General features: G+C 50.4%; 1 protein-coding gene across 2 annotated transcripts in view; it reads right to left on the bottom strand.

Moving 5' to 3' along the window:
* SLC66A2 (solute carrier family 66 member 2) overlaps positions 1-23,894 on the bottom strand; it is a 47,281-nt gene that overhangs the window by 18,669 nt on the left and 4,718 nt on the right. The window contains exons 2-3 of one of the 2 annotated variants that reach the window (XM_007449958.1): positions 23,064-23,197; positions 15,935-15,985 (exon numbers count right to left, since the gene is read on the bottom strand). In XM_007449958.1, the coding sequence (XP_007450020.1) occupies positions 15,935-15,985; positions 23,064-23,197 (185 nt within the window). The remainder of the gene's footprint in view (positions 1-15,934; positions 15,986-23,063; positions 23,198-23,894) is intronic. The other variant, XM_007449959.1, reaches the window with a different exon arrangement.

Raw genomic sequence — 23,894 nt, 5'->3', positions numbered from 1 at the left:
GCGGGGAGGGCATGGGGATTCCCTGGGACACCCACAGTGGCAGCTCGCACCGGAGCAAAGGAGCAGAGGGAACAGCCCGTCACAGTCACCACCGCCCTGAGAAGAAAGGTTAATCATCCTTCCACTCTGGCAAATTCCAGGCTGTAAGACGGGAACAAAAACCCATACTAGCTGGGCATTTACACCTAAGCGGCTAGCGGTGCTTAGAAGAATACAAAGGCCGGAAAAGTGAAAACTGAGCTGCCACTTCTCTTTCCAGCCAAGATAGGGCAAAGGGGCCACATTTACTCTCCCAAACAACCAAAACACAGTCAAATATGTGGAGTTTTGGACCAAAACTGGGCAAAATATATCCTCGTAAGACCTGGACATTGGGCAGTGAAGGACAGTGATCTCTGAGATGGGAAACAGGTGTGGTGCACCCCAAACTGTCCCAGTTGTACCGAGAGTCCCCAGGACATGGGACAGGAAGTGGGCCCCTCACAGCCGAGCCGGCAGACACCCTGAGTGAAGGAGCTGGTCTGGGAATGAACAGGTGGGGTGTGCAGGTCTCGGAGCTGGAGGGAGGGCCGCGTGGGGGCCAAGGGCCGGCAGAATGGCCCTCAAGGACTCGGCGGGGCCCCCACCAGCAAGGGAACCAAGAGGGTTCACATTAGCAGCCCTCAGCCCAGCCAGCCTGGGAAACCTCAAAACACACAGGCGTTAGGCAGAGCACAGGGGCAACTTGCCCCAGCAGTAGGGAACAGTTAGCCCAGACTGGGCACTGCTTTGGTTCCACTGAACTAATCTTAAAAGCAAGATCTAAGAAGATCAAACTGGGACGTCCCTGGGGGTCCAGAGGTAAAGAATCTGCCTTACAGTGCAGGGGACGCACATTCGATCCCTGGTCAGGGAAGTAAGATCCCACATGCCGCGGGGCAACTAAGCCCGCGTGCCACAGCTACTGAGCTCACCAGCCTCAACTAGAGCCCATGAGCTGCACGCACTACAGAGCCCACGCACTCTGGAACCCATGCACCACGACTACAGAGCCCACAGGCCCTGGAGCCTGCATGCCACAACTAGAAAAGAGAAAACCCACACGCCACAACTAGAGTGAAGCCCACGCACCACAACGGAAGATCCCGCCTGCCTCAACGAAGATCCTGCGTGCTGCAACTAAGACCTGACACAGCCAAAAATAAACAACATAAATAAATAAATCTTTAAAAAAAATAAAAAGATCAAACTGTTTCCAAGTTACTTAACTGCACCCCAGAACAAAGCTCAAGAAAATTTATAGGCCCACAAAAATATCCATCACTCAGCAAAGTAAAATTCACAATGTCTGACATCCAATCAAAAATGACCATTGGGGGCTTCCCTGGTGGTGCAGTGGTTAAGAATCCGCCTGCCAATGCAGGGGACAAGGGTTCCAGCCCTGGTCCTGGAAGATCCCACATGCCATGGAGCAACTAAGCCCGTGCACCACAACTACTGAGCCTGTGCTCTACAGCCCGCGAGCCACAACTACTGAGCCCGCGTGCCACAACTACTGAAGCCTGCATGCCTAGAGCCCGTGCTCTGCTACAAGAGAAGCCACCGCAATGAGAAGCCCGCGCATCACAACGAAGAGTAGCCCCCGCTCGCTGCAACTAGAGAAAGCCCGTGTGCAGCAATGAAGACCCAATGCAGCCAAAAATAAAATAAATAAATCAATTTTTTTAAATGACCATTGGAAATGGTAAATAAGTGGGTGAATATATATGATTTTTTTCTTATCATTTAAATCTTATTAATAGATAAGTGACTATTTAAACAAAATAAGAACAATGTTGGGCTTCCCTTGTGGCGCAGCGGTTGAGAGTCCGCCTGCCGATGCAGGGGACACAGGTTCGTGCCCCGGTCCGGGAGGATCCCACATGCCGCGGAGCGGCTGGGCCCGTGAGCCATGGCCGCTGAGCCTGCGCGTCCGGAGCCTGTGCTCTGCAACGGGAGAGGCCACAGCAGTGAGAGGCCCGCGTACCGCAAAAAAAAGAACAATGCAGCATGGGGCTTCAGCACATGTGAAGTTAACTGTATGACAATTACACTAAGGTAGGCAGGGGATAAACAAAAGTCTGCTTTTCCCTAAGATCAAGAACAAAGCAAGTATGCTCACTCTTACCACTTCTAATCAACACTGTGCTGGACTTTCTATCCAGAGCAACCAGGCAAACAAAAGAAAAAAGAAAAGAAAAGAAAAAAAGGCATCCAGGTGGGAAAGGAAGAGGTAAAACGCTCCCTCTTTGCAGATGACACGATCTTATTTATTAAGTATCTAAGGAACCTACTAAAATCCATTAGAATGAATAAATGAGTTCAGCAAGGTTGCAGACTATCAGATCAATATACAAAAGTAAACTGCATTTCTACATACTAGCAATGAACAATCAGAAACTGAGATTTAATAAACAATACCATACATGATACGGTACTAAAAAAGATGAAATACTTAGGGATAAATCTGACAATGTGCAAAATGGGCACACTGAAAACTACAAAACATTGCTGAGGGAAATGAAAGCAGATATAAGTGGAGAGCTACACGGTGTTTCTGCACTGGCGGTCTCAACACTGCTGTGTCGGGAGTCTCCAAGACCATCCCCAGGTCCGATGATCTTTCAGGAGGACTCACCCAGCATGTCTCCAGAGCCACAGCCGTGATTATTATACCACAGGATATAAAGCAAAATCCACAAAGGGAAGGGCAGATGGGGTGGCGTCTGGAGGACTCCAGGTGTGAGCTCCCAGGAGCCTCTCCCAGGACCCTCCCTCGGATGAGCTTGATTCCTCCAGCAACGGACGATGACCAGGGAAGCTCATTAAGGACTCGGTGCCCAGAGTTTTTACTGGGGGCTGGTCAAGTAGACACCCTCTGCCTAGCACACACCAAAATCCCAGACTTCCAGAAGGAAAGCAGGTGTCCAGACAGCTGAAGCACAGAAAGCCCCTCTCATCAGTTGAGAATGACGGGAAGTGTGCCAAACTCCAAGCTCCCAGACATCAGCCAGGGGCCAACTTGGCAAGCGGGCTTTCCTAAGGACAGCAGTCCCAGGCCTGCTGTGTTAACACTTTCTGCACGATCACAAAGATGTCAGTTCTCCCCAAATTAATCTATAGATTCAAGATAATCCCAATCAAAATCCTACCATGCTTTTTGTAGAAAATGACAAATTGATGCTAAAATTCATATAGAAATGCAAAGCACGCAGAACAGAGAGCAAAGTTGGAGGACTGACACTACCTGATTCCAAGACTCAGCACCGAAAAGCTACAGCGATTAGGACAGTGTGATGCTGGCACGGGAATCGAGAAATAAATCAATGTGACAGAGCAGAGTCCAGAAATGGACCCCCCACACACACAGACAGCTGATTTCTGACAAAGATGCAAAGGTGATTTAGTGGAGAAAAAAGACGGTCTTTCGACATCCATATGCAAAAACAATAACGTTGGAGCCATACCTCACACTGTGAACAAAAATTAACTGACAGATAATTTAGATCACAGATCTAAATGTAAAGCCTAAAACTGCAAAACCACCAGGAAAAAAAAATAGGGAGAAACCTTTGTGCCCTTGAGTTTGACAAAGATGCCTTAAACCTGACACTAAAAGCACAACCGATAAAAGAACAAACTGATAAACTGGGCTTCCTAAAAATTTAAACCTTCTGCTTTGTCAAAAGAAACCACTAAAAGAATGAAAAGACAAACCACAGACTGGGAGGAAATACTGCAAACCATGTATCTCATAAAAGGACCCATATCCAAAACATTAAAAACTCAAAATTCAATAAGAACAATTTTTAAATTGGCAGAAGATTTGGATACCTCACCAATGAAGATATAAGGATGACAAACAAGCACGTGAGAAGATGCTCGACATCATCAGTGAAACGCAAATTAAGACAACGATGAAATGCCACCACATACCTACCTGCATGGCTAAAAATTTTTTTAAAAAAGGTCCATACAAAGTATTGATGAGGATGCAAAGCAACTGGAATTCACACACTGCTGGTGGGAATGCAAAATGGTACAGAACTTTGGAAGACAGTGCAACAGTTTCTTAAAAAATTAAACATACACTTACCATATGATCCAGCCAGTCCACTCCTAGGTATACACCCAAGAGAAAAGAAAGCATATGTTCATATAGAGACCTGTATGCAAGGGTTCATTCACAGCAGTTTTATTTGTAACAGTCAAAAACTGGAAACGACCCAAATTTCCATCAACCAGTTAATAAACACACAAATTGTAGTGCAACCATGTAAGTCAACAATAAAAAGGAATGAACTATTGATACGCTCTACAACCTGGACAAATTTTAAAACAATTATGCTGAGTGAAAGAAACCAGACAAAATAGTACATACTGTATAGTTCCAGTTCTGTCAAATTCTAGTAAACGCAAACGAATGTCTAGTGAGAGAAAGCAGATTAGGGCCTGGGGGTGAAGAGGAAAATCTGGGGGGTGACGGTCATGTTCACTGTCCTAATTTGGGTAAAGGCTGTATAATGCCCAACCTGACCAAAGCTGCACACCAAGTGCGCTCATCATGTGCTGATCAGACCTCAGTAAAGCTGCTAAAAGAAAACGGAGCTGCTTAAACTGGGCGGAAGTTCAGAGGGGCGCAAGGAGCGAGCCACGTGGCAGGGGGACAGGCCCTCCGTCCCAGGAAGCCCACCCCCACGGCTAAGTGTCCGGAGCTGCACGTGGGGTCGATGAGAACTGGCACAGTTTCACCTGCCGTTCTGCTTGCATGAGGGAGGGGGTCTGCTTCCCAGTTCAGAGGTTAAGACCGAGGCCCCTCCCAGGTCCCGGACCAACTGTCACTGTCACTCGTGCTCCCTCCGATGCGAGGAGGGGTCCGCACATCCTCACGCGAGGGAACTGCCAGTGTCCGGACCCCACCCGGGCTGCAGCCCCGGTGCAGAGGGCCTCACCGACCCTCTGAGGGGCTCCTCCCACCACAACCCAGCCCTCGGCCACTTCCCACACAGGCTTCGTCCAGGTCACGCAGCCACGAGAGAACAGCTGGAGCCGGTCCGCTCCTCCGCCTTCTGGACTCGCCTGTGCTCTCAGCACATCCTCGGTGCGATGGTCGGGGACCAGGCAACCCCAGAGGGCGGTGCCCAGGAGGCTCCTGAGGACCTGACTCTCGTAACCGCTGGCCGTTACGCAGGGGCCAGGAGAGGAAGCACGGGGGCAGCTGCGGGGAGGACACACGCGTCCCGGGTCACCTCCCGCGACAGCAGCGCCAAGAAAAGCTCTGAGAGACACTAAATCAGAGAAATCTACAAAACAAGCATCACTCACAGCTCCCGCGAGAGGCCAACAAGCACATGAAAAGATGCTCAGCGTCACTAATCGTAAGGGGAACGCAAGTCAAAGCCACAGTGAGATGTCAGGTCACAGTTACTATGGTGGCAAAAATAAACAAGACAATAAAAAGTTTTGGTGAGAATGTGGAGAAACTGGAAACTTCATACACAGCTGCTGGGGATGTAAAATGGTGCAGCCACTTTGACAAGCAGTCTGGCAGTTCCTCAAATGATTCCACATGCAGTTACCACATACCCAGCAACTCTACTCCTACGTAAATGCCCAAAAGAACTGAAAACATATGGCTACATGAAGACTTCCTATGAATATTCACAGCAGGACTATTCACGACAGCCAAAAGGTAGAAACAACCCAAACGTCCATCAGTGGACGAACGGATGAACACGTGGTCCAGCCATACAATGGAATATCACTCAGCCTTAAAAGGGAACGAGGTACTGACACATGCTCCAAACTGGATGAATCTTGAAAACATTATGCTCAGTGAAAGAATCCAGACACAAAGGCACATATTGTATTATTCCCTGATGTGAAGTGTCCAAAACGGGCAAAACAGTTTGGTGGTTGGCAGGGCTTGGCGTAAGGAAATTGGGAGGTGTGGGGTCTATTTTTGGGGTGATAGAAATGTTCTGTAATTAGACAGTGGTGATGATTGCACAACATTGTGAATGAACTGAAAAACACTGAATTGTATACTTTCAAATGGTTAAAATGGATTACTTTGTGTCACTTTTATCTCAACTTTAAAAATTTTCAGGGTAAGTTTTATGGTATGTAAATTATATCTTAAAAATAAATTTTAATGTATAATAAAGTTTTTCATATATATGATCTGCTTTTCATAGAGATACAGACGTAAATACCCACTTTAGTAAATATATTTTCTAATGTTGAAATTAAAAATAGTTCTTTTAGACTGCAAGTTTTAGGTGCTGTCATTGGAATCCTGGACAACTTAAAATACATTTAGCGACCCAACTACCCATCAACTGTAACTGACGTGTTGCGGTGAATTAAATCAAGCAGTAGGGAGAAAAAAGTAGGAATTATATAAGGAAAAATGTCAGCTGAAGATACCACTGGGTAGATATAGAAAGCACAAAATGAAATTTGCAGAGTTTAGTCAGAAAAAGTTAGAGGAACACAGAAGCTGCCTGATGAAAAGTAGATTCCTGACCTGTAATCAGATGTGACCAAACATTTTTTTCTACTTCTTTAGAGATTCCTATGTCAGAAGATTTTCTCATTAATAATTTCAAAAATAAGCTAAGAAAGAAGAGAGGTCTGGATTCCCTTTCAGAAAAACTGGCGCTAGCCCAGGCACAGGGGAGGGCGGGCACCCCGACTCCTCAAAAGGAGCCACACCTTCCTCCCCTGGGGTCACCGGGCCCTGCTGTGCCGGGGACTATCAAGTGCAGGTGCAGGCGTGAGCAGACGGTGCTCAGAGAACAGGAACACGGGCAGAACACTGCCAGGAGGATGCCCGAGGAACTGGAGGTGTTAACATAAACTGCACCCCGTCACCATTTCCGCAGCGAGCCCCAAACTCAGGCAGGATATGCTTTCTCCCGGGATGTGGTTTCCAGACAAAAAGGCAAGACTTGAAAGCAAGGCGTTGAGAGCTGAAGGAAGGTGCCCAGGACTGGGGGCCGAGCCGCGTGTGGCCTCAGATGCATCCAGCTCACCTGCTCCCTACCTGCCTCTAAAGACACCTGACGGTGACGAGCACATCCCTGAAGCTTCCCAATTATTGAAATGTTACTCAGAAGGTCTGAGGCTTCCCTGGATCCACTAATCCATCCCTTCCTTGTTCAGTCCCATCACTTCCGGGTTAAGACGTGATTTACCATTTGGAGAATCTGCACCAGGAGACTGTGTCCTAGTGGCAAGAAAGGCTCGGTTTCTTATCGGATTGTGTTTTTATGCTCCAAACTAATATGAAAGACATCTGGCCTAAGAGGGTGTAGGCCAGCCACCGGTGAGAAGAGCAGAGACCCAGGGGAGGTTTCTGAATGCGGCTCCAGACACAGAAGCCGCTGCGCCACGGAGCCGACCTGGGTCGCCGCACTCAGCCTGGTGCTTTCCTTAGCGAGAGAAAAGCAGGAACAGCGCGCAGACACCCCAGGTACCGCCGCACGCAACCTGCAGCCGTGTCCCCGCAGCCCTTCCTGGGCCTCCGCTCCGGCTGGTACACGGGCCCCTCCCCAGGCAAGATCGCGGGTCCTCACCGGGTACCTGCGAGGGACACGCACCAGCCGGCCGGCCCAGGAGCCCCCTGCGCCCCCAGCGACTTGTCTAGAGCGCACTCCAAGTGGGGCTCCGCTGTATGTAAACTGCACCTCCACGGAGTTGATTTTTAAAAATACACAAACCGCCCACCTATCTCAATGCAACAACTTGGTCCTCTCAAATCGTGAGGTCACATTTCAAAGAGGAAGGAGGCTTCTGGGGACGCTGTGGGCACTGCCCAATGACCCCGGACGCCTGGGCCTGGCCGGCAGCAGGGCCGATGCCGAGGCCGGTTTGCTGCCACCGGACTCGGATGTCGGGTCCGCTCCTCGCGTCGCCGTCCGAGGCCATGTGAAACCGGCACAACCGGCACCAGCGCCTCCCGGGCCCGCCAGGGGTGCCCGGACCCTTCCCGCCCACAGCCCGGGGCCCGCCCCTCCCAATAAAGCCGAGACCGTATTAACCACGGGCAGTTACGGCTCCGCAGCTACTGACGCTCAATCCTGGCCTGGCGGCCCGCGCGCGCCCCCGTGCGACCCGCTCCTGGGAAGACACGAGTGACCGCCGGATGGCCCCGTGCGCTCCGGCCCCGGCCCCGGCCCCGTGGGGAGAGTGCGCGAGCCCCGGGGCGGGGACACCACCAAGGGAGCTCCCCACGCGCCCCACTCCCGGGGGCAAGACCACCCTCGGGATGGCCCCGTTCTCAGAAGACCCTCACGTGCCAACCTTCCATCCTTTCAAAGCCCTGGTTCAAGCTGAAACCCGGCTCTTAACCCCACCGCTGTCTCATTCGCCTATTTATATGACTCTGAAGTGCCCGCTGGGTCCTGGGACACAGCCCTGACCTCCGAGCCCATGTCCAGGGCTCACCCTCCAGCAAAGAAAGAGGGTGTGCCAGCCCACATGGGAGCACAGGGCCATCTGAGAAGGCCCAGGGCACGGCATGGCTGGGCTCCAGGTAGGGGCTGACCTGGAGGGAAGCCCACCCAGGTGCAGACCCTTCCTGACCCCCAGCTTCACTTTATCCAAATGAGCAGGGACGACACAGGACTCAGCGAGGGTAGCCAGTGATCTGGTGCACGAGTATAAATGCCCTCTCAGCCTACAGAGCCTGGTTCACCTTTCATCCCGTATGCCCTCAATACCACCCTCGCCCAAAGCAGGCAGGCCACGGCCCAGAGACTCAGAGACCCAGCCGAAAGCCCCACCGACCCCCTAGCTGGGCAGGACTGACCACTGAGAGGGGACACACACCTCATTCAAAAGTGCTACCTGGGAGGTGAGCTCATCACGTCCCAAGGCGGCCCCGGGCAGGGTGAGCCTCCCTGTGGGTGCTGGTTGGCTGGCCTTCCTGGCTCCTGGCTGCAGGAGGCTTTTCATCGTGTCCCGTCACACCTCCAGGCCCCACTGCTAGCTTCTGCTCAGAAGAGAGAGAGGCCAGAGGCTGACGGTGTGTGCTGCCTGCTCTGTCAGTCTGCCCAGCGAGCTGGTCACTGGTTGACCGAACCAGCTCTGTGCTGAACCACAGCACCCGCATGGCTGTACCCAGCTGGACGAGCGCCAGAAAGGCCCTGACCCAGGCAGACTGGGATAAGCCGTTTTCCCCAAATCAAAATGGCAGCTTCACTTTAAAAGTGAAGCTTTAAGGCTACTCCTCAAAACGTATGGGAGGACGTGGCCTTCTGGCAAGGTGAGCCTTCCAGACCGCCCACTTGACAGGAAACCCACAGGGAATGCTCAGGCTCCCTAAGGTCACCCATAAGTAAATAAAAACAGAAAAGCTAGTGCCCTCCTGGCCCAAAACATCCTCTGTAATTCGGCCAGCAGTGCTTCAGTCGGGTGAAAAGCAGCTGAGGGAATGGGCACGTCCAGGACAGGTGTGTGAGGTTCTCCGCACCCCTGGTGTGAGTCTCTGGACCGGAGAGGCAACTATTTGGGAAAAGAGCCTGGACATGGCCTGCTTCCTGCCCCACCCCCGGGTGTGATGACAGCATGCATCACCCCAGGTGAGGGCAGCCCAGAGGGGCCCCTCCCTGCAGCTCCCAGGAGCAGCAGGCACACAATACCCCTCCCGCCTCAGTGCGCTCATGGGGTGGAGGTCCCACAACTGGAGGGGAAGCCGGGAATACCAGGGGCTACAACCCCCAGTGCCTGCACTTACAGCATTGCTGTCACCCCAACAAGGGCCACCGCTGCCCGGGCTCCAGCTCCAGAGCAAGGGTTCAGAGGGTCTGCCCTAGAAGTGGAGGGGTGAGAACAGAGCGCTCCACGGCTCCCCCCCAGAGGGGTACCTTGCTTGGAACAGGCTCAAGCCTAAGGGCACAGACAAACACAATAGGTAACCTGCTGGAGGGGCAACTGAGGGGGAGCTGGCAGTTTATCAGAGAGAGACAGCAAGAGCGGCCCTCCTGGACACAGCAACTGTCAAAGGCTGGCCTCAGGCCACCCCTGCCTGACTTTAACTGGATCAGACCTTAGAGCGCTGCATGGCCTAGGCCGTTATCAAAACCAACAGACCAATCAGTTGTTAATCAGTGGTGGTAGACCCCGGAGAAGCTTAACAGGGGGGCCAAGGAGAGTCAAAGACAGCTGGTCCACAGCCAGCCTGGCGGGGGAGGGGGGGAGGGACTCTAAGAGGGCAGCCATCAAGCCAAGTCACTAAACACACAGACACGCAAACAGGCCCCCAAGCAGGGTGGGGTCAGCATCCAGAGCTGCTACAGTATTTTACCTAAAACAGCCAGTTTTCAACAAAGTATGTATGGAAAGTGGCCCATACACAGAAGAAGAAAGAAAAGAAAAAGAAGGAAACATTGTTTTTGAAGGGACAGAACCATTGGACTCAGCAGAAAAGACTTCAAAGCAGCCATTACAAATATGTCCAAAGAACTAAAGGAAACCATACATAAAGAATTAAAGGAAGTATACTGACAATGTCTCATCAAACAGAGAATAGCAATAAAGAGGTAGAAATTATTAAAAAGAGCCAAATGAAAATTCTGGAGTTGCAAAGTCCAGTAACTGAGGTAAAAAAATAAAGCACAATAGGGGCTCAACAAAAGAGCTGAGCTGGCAGAAGTTTCAGCAAGCTTGAACACAGATCAATAAAGATTATGCATCTGAAGAACAATGAGAAAACAGAATTCAGAAAATTGAACAGAGCCTCAGACACACATAGAACAATAGCCAGTGCACCAACATGTGTGTGACGGGTGCACTGAAGAGAGGAGAAAGGAGAGGAAAACAGCCTAAGAAATAATGACCGAAAAGTTCCCAGATTTGATGAAAATATCAGTCTACACACCCAAGAAGCTTAGCAAGTTCCAAAAAGAATAAGTACAAAGAGAACTACACCCTCACTGAATACCATAGTCTAAATGTTGAATGCCAAAGAAAAAGACAGACTCTTGAAATCAGCAAGAGAGGGAATTCCCTGGCAGTCCAGTGGGTAGGACTCCATGCTTTCACTGCCAAAGGCCTGGGTTCAATCCCTGGCCAGGGAACTAAGATCCTGCAAGCCGAGTGGCACAGCCAAAAAATAAAAAAAGAAGAAAGAAATCAGGGACTTCCCTGGTGGTGCAGTGGTTAAGCATCGCCTGCCAATGCAGGAGACAAGGGTTCCAGCCCTGGTCTGGGAAGGTCCTGCATGCCGCAGAGCAACTAAGCCTGTGCACCACAACTACTGAACCCACGCTCTGGAGCCCTCGAGCCACAACTACTGAGCCCATGTGCCACAACTACTGAAGCCCGCGTGCCTAGAGCCCGTGCTCTGCATCAAGCGAAGACACCACAATGAGAAGCCCACGTACCGCAACGAGAGTAGCCCCTGCTCACCGCAACTAGAGAAAGCCCATGTGCACCAACGAAGACCCAATGCAGCCCAAAATTAAAAAAATAAATTAACTTAAAAAAAAAAGAAAGAAATCAGCAAGAGATAATGAGTAACATATTCGAAATGCAGCAAAGAAACTGTCAACCAAGATTCTTACATCCAGCAAAACTTTATTTTTTTATCCTGGCTGCACAGCTTGTGGGATCTTAGTTCCCCAACCAGGGACTGAACCCCGGCCCTCAACAACAAGATCATGGAGTCCTGACCACTGGACAACCAGGGAATTCCTGCAAATTTTTTTTTAAAACAAGGGCAAAACAGAGACATTTCCAGAGGAAAAAGAACTGGGAGAATTTCTTGTTAGCAGACCCATCTTACAGGAAATACAAAAAATAAGTTCTTCATGATGAAAGAAAGAGACATCAGGCAATAATTATAATCCACTTGAGAAAAACAAAAAGTATAGGTAAAGGTAATTATGTAGGTAATTATAAAAGACAGGACATGTGTGGAGTTCTGCTTTCCTCTCTTAACTGATTAAATAATTAGGTTAATGTAAGTCTGGTAAGATGCATATCATAAGCCTTAGAGCAACCACCAAGAAAATAACATAATATAATGTGATATAATGTAGTATACACACACACACACACACACACACACACACATACATATGTATGTGTGCCTATATATATATTTAAGGCTCATTAAAGGAATTAAAATATTCCACTAGAAAATGTTCACTTAATACAAAAGAAAGCAGTAAAGAAGGAACGGTTGGGGGTTAGGGTAGACATGAGGTTAGAAAACAGAAACTGAACTGGCAGGTGTGAATCTAAACATATCACAATAACATTAAATGTGAATGAATTAAACAATCCAATCAAAGGGCAGAATTGCCAGAATGAGTTTTTTTAAATGATCCAGTATATGCTGTCCACGGGAGACATACTTTAGATTCAAAGATACAAAGAAGTCAAAAGTAAAGTGGAAAAAGATATACCATACAAACAGCAATCATAGGAGATCTTCAGTAGCTACACTACTATCAGAAAAAAATTGACTTTAAAACAAAAAAATCACTAGAAATGAAGGAAAATTTTATAATGATAAAAGGGCCAATCTATCAGTATGATAAAACAATAAACATATGCACCTAACAACAGTGCCCCAAAATATAAAAAGCAAAAACTGACAGAAGTGAAAAGAGAAACAAATAATCTAAAGGTAGTTGAAGATTTCAATACACACTTTTAGTAATGGACATAACAACTAGACAGAGGAAAGAGGGAAGAGGAGACCTGACCACACTACAAACCTAACAGTCACCCCTCCACCTCCACCTGACAACAGCAGAATATACATCATCCTGAAGTGCACATGGAACGTTCTCTAAGAGAGACCATCAGCCAGGCCATCAAACAAGCCTCAATTTTAAATGACTGGAATAGGGACTTCCCTGGTGGTGCAGTGGTTAAGAATCCGCCTGCCAATGCAGGGGACACAGGTTCGATCCCTGGTCCAGGAAGATCCCACATGCTGAGGAGCAACTAAGCCCATGTGCCACACCTACTGAGCCCATACTCTAGAGCCCGCAAGCCACAACTACTGAGCCTGCATGCCACAACTACTGAAGCCCACGTGTCTAGAGCCTGTGCTTCACAACAAGAGAAGCCACTGCAATGAGAAGCCCGCGTGCCGAAACAAGGAGTAGCCCACGCTCGCCCCTACTAGGGAAAGCCCGCAAGCAGCAACAAAGACCCAATGTGGCCAAAAATAAATAAATAAATACATTAATTTTTTTAAAATATAAAATAAAATAAAATGACTGGAATAATACAAAATATGTTCTCCAACTACAATGGAATTAAATTAAAAATCAATAACAGAAGGAAATTTGGGGGATTCACAAATATGTGGAAATTAAACAGCAAACTCAAAAATAACAAATGAGTCAAAGAAGAAATCCCGAAGGAAATTTAAAAATATTTTAAGACCAATGCAAACAAAAACACAACATACCAAAACTTATAGGATGCAGCTAATGCATTCCTTACAAGGAAATTATGGCTGTAAATGCTATATTTAAAAAGAAGATCAACTATACGTCAATTTAAAAAAAGAAGAAATATCTCATCAATAAATTAATTCTATCTTAAACTAAAAAAAAAAAAAAAAGCAAACTAAACCCAAAATAAGCAGAAGAAAAGAAATAATAAATACTAAAGTGGAAATAAATAGGGACTAGAAAAACAATAGAGAAAAATCAACAAAACCAAAAGCTGGCTCTTTGGAAAAAAAAAAAAAAAAAAACAATTAAATGGACAAACCTTGAGCCGGAAGAACCAAAACAAGGAGAGAGAAAGGGAGGGGAGTCAGATTACTAAAGTCAAGAAGTAAAGGAAGATCATCACCACCAACTTTACAGAAGTCAGAAAGATTATAAGGGAAAACCAAGAACAATTATATGCCAACAAATTAAATAACAGATTAAATGGACAAATTCCAAGGAAGAATTTCTATTGAAACTAACTCAGGAAGAAATAGAAAATCAGAATGGATCTACAACGAGAAAAAGACTGAATTAGTACTTTTAAAACTTCCCACAAAACGTCCAGGCCCAGAGAGTTTCACTGGATAATTGTACCAAACATTTAAAAGAATTGGTGAACTTGCAACAAGCAGTAAATAAGCCCCATCGATCTAATGCACAGTAGAGTGAATATAGACGACATTGTATTATAATCATCAAACTTGCTAAGAGACTAAAAGTAATTATTCCAACTACTAAAAAAAAAAAAGATAATTATGTAACATGATAGAGGTGTTCATTGTCACTCCATGGCTATCATATCACAGTATATACATGTATCAAATTAACATGTACACATTTAATTTACATAATGTTATATGTCAAATATATTTCCATTAAAACATTTTAATTAATAAGGAATTGATAGCAAAGTCTTAAAATTAAAAAAAATAGAAGAGGAAGGAACACTTCCCACTCCCACCTTACTTTACGAAAAGCCAGTTCCATCCTGATACTAAAACCAGTCATCACAAGAAGGAGGAAAGAAAGACCAACATTTCTTACGATATGGACACAAAAATCCTCCACCTAATACTAGCAAACAGAATCTAGCAACTTACAAAAAGGATTATACATCACGATCAGATGAGACTTATCCCGAGAATGCAAGGTTGGTTCAGCATACAAAAATCCATCAACGTAATACACTGTAAAAGCAGAATAAAGGACGAAACCACACGATCATCTCAACAGACACAAAAAGCATTTGACAAACTTAAATATCCTTTCATGATGAAAAAACTCAACAAACTCAGAATAGAAGGGCACTTGCTTAACCTAATAAAGGGCATCTCTGTAAAATCCATAGCTAACATCATACTTAATGGTCAAGGACCAAAATGCCCTCTCATTACAGTCAGGAACAAGAAAAGCACACCTGCTCTCCCACTTCTGGCCACAGGGCTATTAGGCAAGAAGAGACATGAAACGCCTCCAGATCGGAGAAGGAGGAGTAACACTACCTCTGTCTGCGGGTAACAGAATCTTGCCTATAGAAGAGCCTCAAATACCCACTAAAAAACGATTCGAATAAATGAGTTCTGCAAAGTTGCAGGACACAAGAGCAATGTGTGAAACTCAATTTTATTTCTACAAAGAAACAATGAGCAAACCAAAGTGAAATCAAGAAAACAATTCCATTTACCATAGAATCAAAAAGAATAAAATACTTTGGAATAAATTTAACAAAAGAATTCCAAAACTTGTGTTGTGATCATTTCTCTTTCTTTCTACCTCTCCATGCCCCTCCCCCCCACACACACACAGGAAATGGGCGGGTTTCTAGGAGCTCCTTCATGCTGGGAAACAGCAGGTGTGGTTGGTTAGCTGGCTGGAGCCTTGGCCACACTGGGTGGATGATGTGCGTGCAAGGTGAGGATGTGGCACAGATGCGAGCAGAGACAGAGACGGATGAGCTGCAGAGGAGGAAGCTCATGCAGCGTGGTACCTACCCAGACGTGACCACCTGCGGGGGCTCATGCAGCGTGGTACCTACCCAGACGTGACCGCCTGCGGCGGCTCATGCAGCGTGGTACCTACCCAGACGTGACCGCCTGCGGGGGCTCATGCAGCGTGGTACCTACCCAGACGTGACCGCCTGCGGGGGGGCGCTCATGCAGCGTGGTACCTACCCAGATGTGACCACCTTGGGGGGGGGCTCATGCAGTGTGGTACCTACCCAGATGTGACCGCCTGCGGGGGGCTCATGCAGCGTGGTACCTACCCAGATGTGACCACCTGGGGGGGCTCATGCAGCGTGGTACCTACCCAGATGTGACCGCCTGGGGGGGGGCGCTCATGCAGCGTGGTACCTACCCAGATGTGACCACCTTGGGGGGGGGCTCATGCAGTGTGGTACCTACCCAGATGTGACCACCTTGTGGGGGGGGCTCATGCAGTGTGGTACCTACCCAGATATGACCGCCTGGGGGGGGCTCTGGCTTCATCTTTATTATCTGCAGCTACATTTAAAGACAGAGAGAGAGAAAACAGGAAGGAAGAAGAGACAAAAACAGACTGGTTTTAACACTGGTAAGTCCTTGTTGTATTTCTTCAAAAACAAAAAAAACAAAAAAACAATGGAACAGGAAGACAGTAAGCTTTTGGTTTCTGTGCATTAGGAAATCCACTTTCTGAACCATTTTTCTCCAAACCTACCCTCCTCCAAGTAAGTGCTTGAGACAGAGGGAAACAAATGAAAAGCCACCTGATTTCCACTTAATTTCTAAGGTCAGAGGCGCTGACAGAGATACAGCAGACCCCACTTCTACTTTCCCCTGGGAACTCATCTGTACGCAAGCCCTGGTTGCAAGATAGTTGTCTCAGGGTCCAAACTCTCCGGAAGGTTGCTCAATAGAGCTGTTTTCAGAGGACACGCAACAGGACTCCCGCCGTAAGCGGAGAGCTAACTCAGCACGTGAACTTGACCGCCCTCGGTCATCACACCCAGTCAGCGAGCAGGTCTGGCAGCTGTCTCCGCTGTGGCCCAGGAAGGAGTACCTGACCCCGTGTGCAACAATTTGACTGCCAGGTACGTTGCCCCCCCGAGCACCCCACCCTACCTGAGACCTCCCTAGTCTGGGCCACCCTAGGACAATGACCGACTGACCTACCGACCAGAGGCCCTGAAGACAGAGCACCTCCAGCTGGGTTCCACCTGCAGGTGGGGCCTGGGATGGCCGGTAGTTAAAGAGAAGAGTCACTGAGGTCAGAAAGCAGAGGCAGGACCAAAGGTCGTGTGTCACCTGCCCCAGGCCATGTTCACTCTACCCCAAAATGGAAATTTTGCAAGTAATCAGCTAAAAGCAAACACCAGACTTGCTGCCTAGACCGGGAGGAGCTGGGGGGTCGGGGCAGGCGGAGTGGTTTATAAACCAACACAACTTGCAGTCTTCTCTCCTCACCCCACCTCTCTCCCCAACACCCACTCCTGGACCTTCTGGGTTCTGACCCCCCAGAGTTGGTCAGATTCTCTCAGCTTTTTGCTTCTATTTCTTTGATTCAGACCAATTTCACCATCCATGGGCAGCCCCTCTACAGATCAAAATCCCAAAAGAGGGAAGGGGGAGAGAGGGAGGCTGCAGGAGAGGGCGCGCAGCTCAGTCGCTTGTGCGTTTCAGACACGGTCTCCCTCCTCCTCTCCAGGCTTGATCACACTGAGCTGACAAGCAGAGCTTCACACAGGCAGAAGCACCGGGCATGGCTGGGAGACGCACAGGAGTGCGCGGGTGCAGAGCTGGGGGTCGGCGAGCAGAGGGCTGGGTAAGTTGGGTGGGAAGGTCACATCCCTGTGTACTGCGCCAAGCTACCTAAGGTTCCTTGGCTGGAAAGCAACATGATCAGATCTACGTTTTAGAAAAGACACCTTTGCATAGGACAGATGGAGGAAAGTGGGCTCTGAAGCTGAGAGACGCTAGAAATGTTTTCAACAATCATGTGCTTCCACAGAGCTGTACTGAGGACACACTCCAGGCGAGGCACGAAGGTTCCAAAACAACTGCACTGGGAACTTCCCTGGTGGTCCAGTGGTAAAGAATCCACCTTACAGTGCAGGGGACATGGTTTCAATCCCTGGTCAGGGAACTAAGATCCCACATGCCACAGGGCAACTAAGCCCACGTGCCACAGCTGGAGAGCCTGCGTGCTGCAAACTACAGAGCCCATAAGCCCTGGAGCCTGCGCGTCACAACTAGAGAAGAGAAAACCCGCACGCCACAACTAGAGAGAAGCCCACACACTGCAACGAAAGATCCCGCGTGCCTCAACGAAGATCCTGCGTGCTGCAACTAAGACCTGATGCAGCCAAAAATAAATAAATAATAACTGAATCTTTAAAAAAAAACACAACCACACTGTCCTCAGAACCTCCCCTCCCCCACCAGGAGGCGGGTCCTTGCCCCCTTGACTCTGGGTGGGCCTGAGACTGCAGGTCTTCAGAAGTGATGCTGTGTGAGTTCCAAGACTAGATCTTTAAAAAGATACAGCATCCACCCGGTTCTCCCCTTGAAACCCAGCGCCACCTTGTGAGGAAGCCCAGGCCACATGAGGAGGCCACGCAGGGATGTTCCAGCAGAGCCCGGCTAAGGTCCAGCCAACGGCCAGCACCAACCCAGACACATGAGAGAGGAGTGAAAGAGAGGGACACACAGAGAGAGACAGAGACAGAGGGAGAGACAGAGTAAGAGACAGAGAGCTAGACAGAGAAAGAGGGGGTAAGGGGGAGAGACAGTGAGAGGGAGAGACAGAGACAGAGAGAGAGAGAAAGGGGGGGACGGGAGAGAGTGAATGAGACAGTGAGAAAGGAGCTCAAGCAAACGGCCGAACTGTGGAGTCCGAAGCAAAAATGTCCTTTCACGTCATCAAGTTTTGGGGTCACTCGTGGAGCAGCCCCAGAGACAGGAACCAGAGATGACAAGGCAGAAGTTCCAGCAGAGCTGAGACGGGAGAGTCAGCCTCTGGTGGCCAGCAGGAGGCTGGGGGCTGGGCCAGAGGCAGGCCCTCAACTGCCCCAGGGGCTTTAGTCCTGTCACACCTTGAGACTCACTGCTGGGGGCACCTTGGAGAGACCGCGCAGGGCCAACGGTGCCTGCGTGTGGTGGAGGGGACGACGGCTACAGGGGGACCAGGGGACCTGGAGACCGGGAGGAGTATTATCACGATGGTCCAGGCAACTCGGGAACAGGAGACCCTGTGTCAGCTCCGGGGCAGCAGGCTGAACTGAAGCAGGATCGTAGCCTGATGTCCGAGGACACCACGGAGCCCTTGAAAATGCAGGATGGTCTGTGGATAAACATCTTCCTGGGGAAGGAGGTGTCCTCAGCTTTCAATCTCAGGATGGTACGTGACCCTCCCCGCCCAACGTGTTTTTACAGCTTTACTGAGCTATAACTACACACCATAAAAAAGCCACTCTCCCAGTGGTGTGTAGGATACTCACAGGTGTGTAGTGCAGCCACCACTGCTACGGTATTTTAGAACCTGCATCACCTCACAAGGAAACCTGTCCCCTTCAGCAGTCACCCCTCCCATCCACCTCCCCAGCCAATGCCACCCCAGTGCTGAGATGTGGGGCAAACCTCAGGTGAATTCATGCCTGCAGCCAGTTGGTGACACACCCATTGGGAGGCACTATTCTTAGAGACAGTACAACATGGGAATCTGGCGGGAGGAACGTGTGGCCCTGAGGACCCCCGAGGAAACAACTCAGCAGCCTCGCTGTCAGCCGGCCTCAGGACGGAAACTGGCCGGGAGCCATGAGGGAGGCGCCTAGTGGAGACGCAACGCCCTGTTATTCTTGGGTCCCTGGGCTGCAGCAGGAAGATCAGAGCCGACCAGGGCCCCGTGAAGGGCCCCAGACCAGGCTCCTCGGACACCTGGCTGACTGCAGGTCTGGGGCAGGAAACTGGACAGCAAGCTCAGAGCATCTTGTCGCACCAGTGTCCGGGGTCCACAGGACCAAAGGTCAACGATCAAGAGCCGGCAGCAGAGGCTCCCACTGGCCAGAGGTGGGTAAAGGGGCTTCCACCTCATGAAACACAGGATAACGTACAAACAAACGTGCTCATCGCTGCAAGATGCTGGGAACCAACTTTGAAAAGAGGCAAATACAGAGGAACAAGCAAGCCTTCACCCGCCTCCCTTTACAAATCAAACCATCGGAGACCAAGTAGCGTTTGTGGGGAAGTTTCTCTACAGAAGCTGAGACGGCGGAGCCTCGGGGCCGGTGGCCCGGGGCTGACTGTCAAGACTGGGCCCTGGGCCCCCGTGGCTGCCACCACCCAGAGGGGCCAGCTGACAGCCACACCTCCTAGAGGAAGGACGCAACAGTCCTGCAAAGACAAAGAGCCAGACCTGGGTCCAGTTATCTTTTAAAATGTTCTCTACAGGGCGTCCCAGACAGACCTGGCTCAGCAGCCTGATTCCGTCCAGATCCCGTGGGCCTGACTCTCTCTGGACACTGCTGCTGGTCTGCTGACCCTTTGCTGGGTGTGCAGCGCTCAGCTCACAGCAAACGACCCATTTCAACAACGGATAAGTTCCAAGGAGAAAGGGGAGTTAGGGAGAACCTATAGATTAAAAAGACAAATCAACAACAAAAAGACACCAGCCAATCACAGTATGTGCTGGATCCTGATTTAAAGAAACTGGCCAAAAAGTCAGGAAACGGACAAGACAGCTGGAAACTCACACACAGATGGTGGTTTCATGATAAGGAACCATTGATTTCTTATGGGTGACGATTTCTTTAGAGATATGTTACAGACTATCTATATATAAAGAGGCTACATCTGGGATTTGCTTCAGAAACTGCAGGAAAGATGTGAACGGGGTCTGGAGGTGGTCATGGTGCCACACGGAGCTCCGTTATGCTACTCTCCCTACTGCTACGTGTTTGAAATTCTCCACAATAAAAAGCGAAAAAGGAAAAACACAGCACCTTCGAGACAGACACCACACTTCACTCCTAGTTCACAGTTAAACAGCAGGCACATATTAGTGTCTCCAGCCAGTTTCTCCCTGAAACACGTGGTCTCGGTGGATGCCATTTCACCTGGGACAACCCGAGGAAGGGGACCCACACCCCTGGCCCTGCCCCCATTACACACAAGGGCATGGAAAAGCTGCCAGTGGAATGAGAGGTTTTAAAATGTTTGATGCTAATTTTGAAAATGATCCCAATTTTGTGATAGGAGACTAACAAAGAAAAAAGAAAAAAATGGAAAACTATACCAAACTGTTCAAAGTAGTCACCTCTGGGTGGTGGGACAGAAGGCTTTTTACTCTTACTGTATATCCTGTCTTCCCTAAAGTGTCTACAATGAGCACATGCTGCTCTTCAGATAACAAATTAGATATTTAATTTTCTAAGTAACCTGCTTTTTCTCCTCACCACCATCTGTGTTTCTTTAACCTTAACTTTCAAGTTGAATTAGTGACCTTCAAAACTGCAAACCTCTATAAAAGAGAGCTGGAAAACATTTAAGTTTTTTTTTAGGCTGCCTGGCCATCCTATGAGAACCGTGAAACAAAGCTCCCCAGACTCTCCTGGAGAGTTACTGTAATGTGCATGGTCAGTTCCCCAAGAAGTCTGTGTCGCGAGGCCTCGGCTGACACGTCCGGGAAGCGGAGGCCAGCCACCTGCCACGGAGGGTGGGCGGAGAGACGGGGGCCGTGGCACAGCGGCCCACGGGCTCTCAGAGCTTCCAGGCCCGAACCGCTTGGCTTTTTCACAGCCCACCCGCCTACTTCTGGCAAATGAGAGGAAATAAACCCACACATTCATTAAAAGCTTCCCATAGTGGGGTGGTGAGACCTGTGTCTCATAAACAGTAGACACGGAAACATGTAAACCGATCTGGATTCAAGTGTTGAATGCTCAGACTCTCAGCCGGTGTGGGCGGAGGTTAGGAGACGACTCTCCCTGAGGCCGCAGGGGACCCAGTGGGGGAGGGCTGGGGTCAGGAGGGGGCCCAGAGGTCAGGAGGCACAGCCCTCCCTCCACCAGAGCTGACGGCGTGCACCAGCAGACCGGCAATCACCATGAGCTGCTATCAAATGTCCAACGTTAAACTCTAAGTTTGCCGCGTGACCCAGAGGCCTCAACACCTGCTATATCTGGCACCCTCCGCCTTCACGACCCACGCACAGTTTCAAACAAGGTCACAAGCCTGGTCTCCCGCTGCAGAGCCTGAGGCGCAGGACCACTAAGCCACCAGGGCACCGGGTGTCCTCTCCAGGCCTTCCGCCCGCCCTGGGTGAAGACGCACACCACTGACCACCCCACACGGCCCACTCTGCACTCGGCTGTGAGATCCTGCACCCATTAAAGGGGAGGCTCAAAAGGGCACAGACCACAGAGGGCAGGGGCAGAAGCCGCTTGGGCAGAAAGCCCTCGACTCAGAGAAAGTTAAGAGCCAGCTCCTCAACTCATGAGGGTCCAGGATCCAGAAGCCCTGCTTTCTAGGCATGAGCAGCGGTACAACCGGCACCACCTCTGGTGTGATCTCCTGAGTCAGAGCTGGGAGGATGGCGTTAACAGGAGAGAAAAAGCAAAAACACACTGGAAACAGACAGTGGCAGGTGGTCCTCTTTATCATCTCAGTGACCCTAACTGATCCAGGCTCCTCATCAGAGCTGAGGCTGACCCATTTCTACAAAGACTGAAGTTAGCACACACTCACTCTCACTCTAGAAACAGAAGCTACACAAGAGGAGAGGGGTCGCTCAAAGGGAGAGAAAATAACCATCAAGGAAAACATAGCGGGGCAAGACCTCAAGTCTGCAGGAGCCCCAGAGCTGAACAAACTCCAGAGAAAACGCTTCTCTAAGCAGTGGATCGCACACACCCACATTCTCAGACAAAATCGAAGGGGAGAGCGGCCTTAGACTTAGTCGTTAGAAAAACCAGAAGTACGGCATCAACCCTCCTGCACAGAGCAGCCCACCAGCCCGCGCGGTCAAACACTGAACATCAGCTCGAAAGAAACATTTTCAAAGGAGAAGGCAAAGCCACCAGCAGCACCTTCTTAAGCCAGCAAAAAGCTGTGGGGGCTGAGCATGGGGTTCGCCTGCCCACCCGAGGCCCACAGAGCATGACGTCGGGTGAGTGTTAACAAGGTGTGTGAGAAAGATGCCGGTTGACTCAGCCACAGGGAACGGGAGAAACAGAGGCTGTGTTTGGTGCACAAGCCACACACAAGGTCAGAGATAAAACCGCCTCTGCAGGAAACATCTGGCTCCGGCCTGATCAGAAACAGACCAGCAGTGCCGCCCTCCTGCCCCAGCTGAGGGGCCCGTGTGACGACGGCCATGGCGAGGGACACGGTAAGAACAGGTCGTAACTCGCCCGAGTTCCAGTTTCACACGATACGGTGTCACTTGGCTGACTGCGAACACCGGTGTCGTGACAGACAATGCACCACCTGGCGAAGGCAGCGCTGCTGGGGTAGCACTGGGTGGAGGCCCCCCACCCCGAGAGCTCCAGCCAAGCCTTGCTTGTCGAGTTACTGGGCTTCATCCCCAAAGCTGCGGGTCACCAACCTGCAAAGACCCGGCGTTTCACGTTCAGCTCGTTGGCCACGCGGACCTCGGTGCAGAGCTTCAGCATCAACAGCATGGTCAGGATCATGACAACGCTCTGCCAGAGCAGCGGCGCCTCAAAGCGCCTCCCGAACCTGCGAGGGAAGGTGCCGCGGCATCAGGGGGGCGCCAGCCGGGCGCCCACGGTCACAGCCTGAGCAGCCCCAGGCGCTCACGCCGACGTGGCCCCGTGTGCCGCCGCCCAGGCCTCCAGACGCCACGGTGGCACGGAGCCGGGGTGCGGAGGGGCCGGGCGCCCCCCTGGACGGCCAGACCGGGCCTCCACCGCCCCCCAGAGCCGAGTCACGGGCAGGCTGCTCCACGTGCTGCAGGCCCCCCCGGGGAGCTGCTGCAACCCTCCCAGGGCCGAGGGCCGGTGGGAGTGGGTCTCCTGCACCCGCCCCCCCCACCCCCAGTCCGGCCAGCTGACCGTCGCCCTCCTGCAGAGGCCCAGCCGCCACCAGGTAAGAAGCCCAGGTTCTGGAACATCCGCCTCCCCAGGGCTCATTCCAGAGTCTGCAGACCGACGGCAGCCCTGGCCCCTGGCCGTGCGGAGTGGGGTCTGCAGGCCAGCATGGCCCCCAGTGTGAGCAGAGCAGTGGGGGCCCGGGCCACCCAGCCCTCACCAGAGAAGAGGAAACGGCAGGCAGGGCACGGTCCGCACTGCCAACCTCAGGCCCTGATGCCCGACCCAGGCCTGGCTGACCCACACAGACGCCTCCATGTCCACTCTCTTCTCCGAGCCCCAGCCCGCCCAGCCCTCCCAGCCACAGGCCCCAAGGCCTTCCTGCT

This window comes from Lipotes vexillifer, unplaced genomic scaffold, assembly GCF_000442215.2.
Source record: "Lipotes vexillifer unplaced genomic scaffold, Lipotes_vexillifer_v1.1 scaffold1012, whole genome shotgun sequence".
Taxonomy (NCBI): Eukaryota; Metazoa; Chordata; class Mammalia; order Artiodactyla; family Lipotidae; genus Lipotes; species Lipotes vexillifer.
The sequence above is the reverse complement of the archived record's forward strand: the minus strand, read 5'-3'. Positions and strand labels throughout refer to the sequence as shown.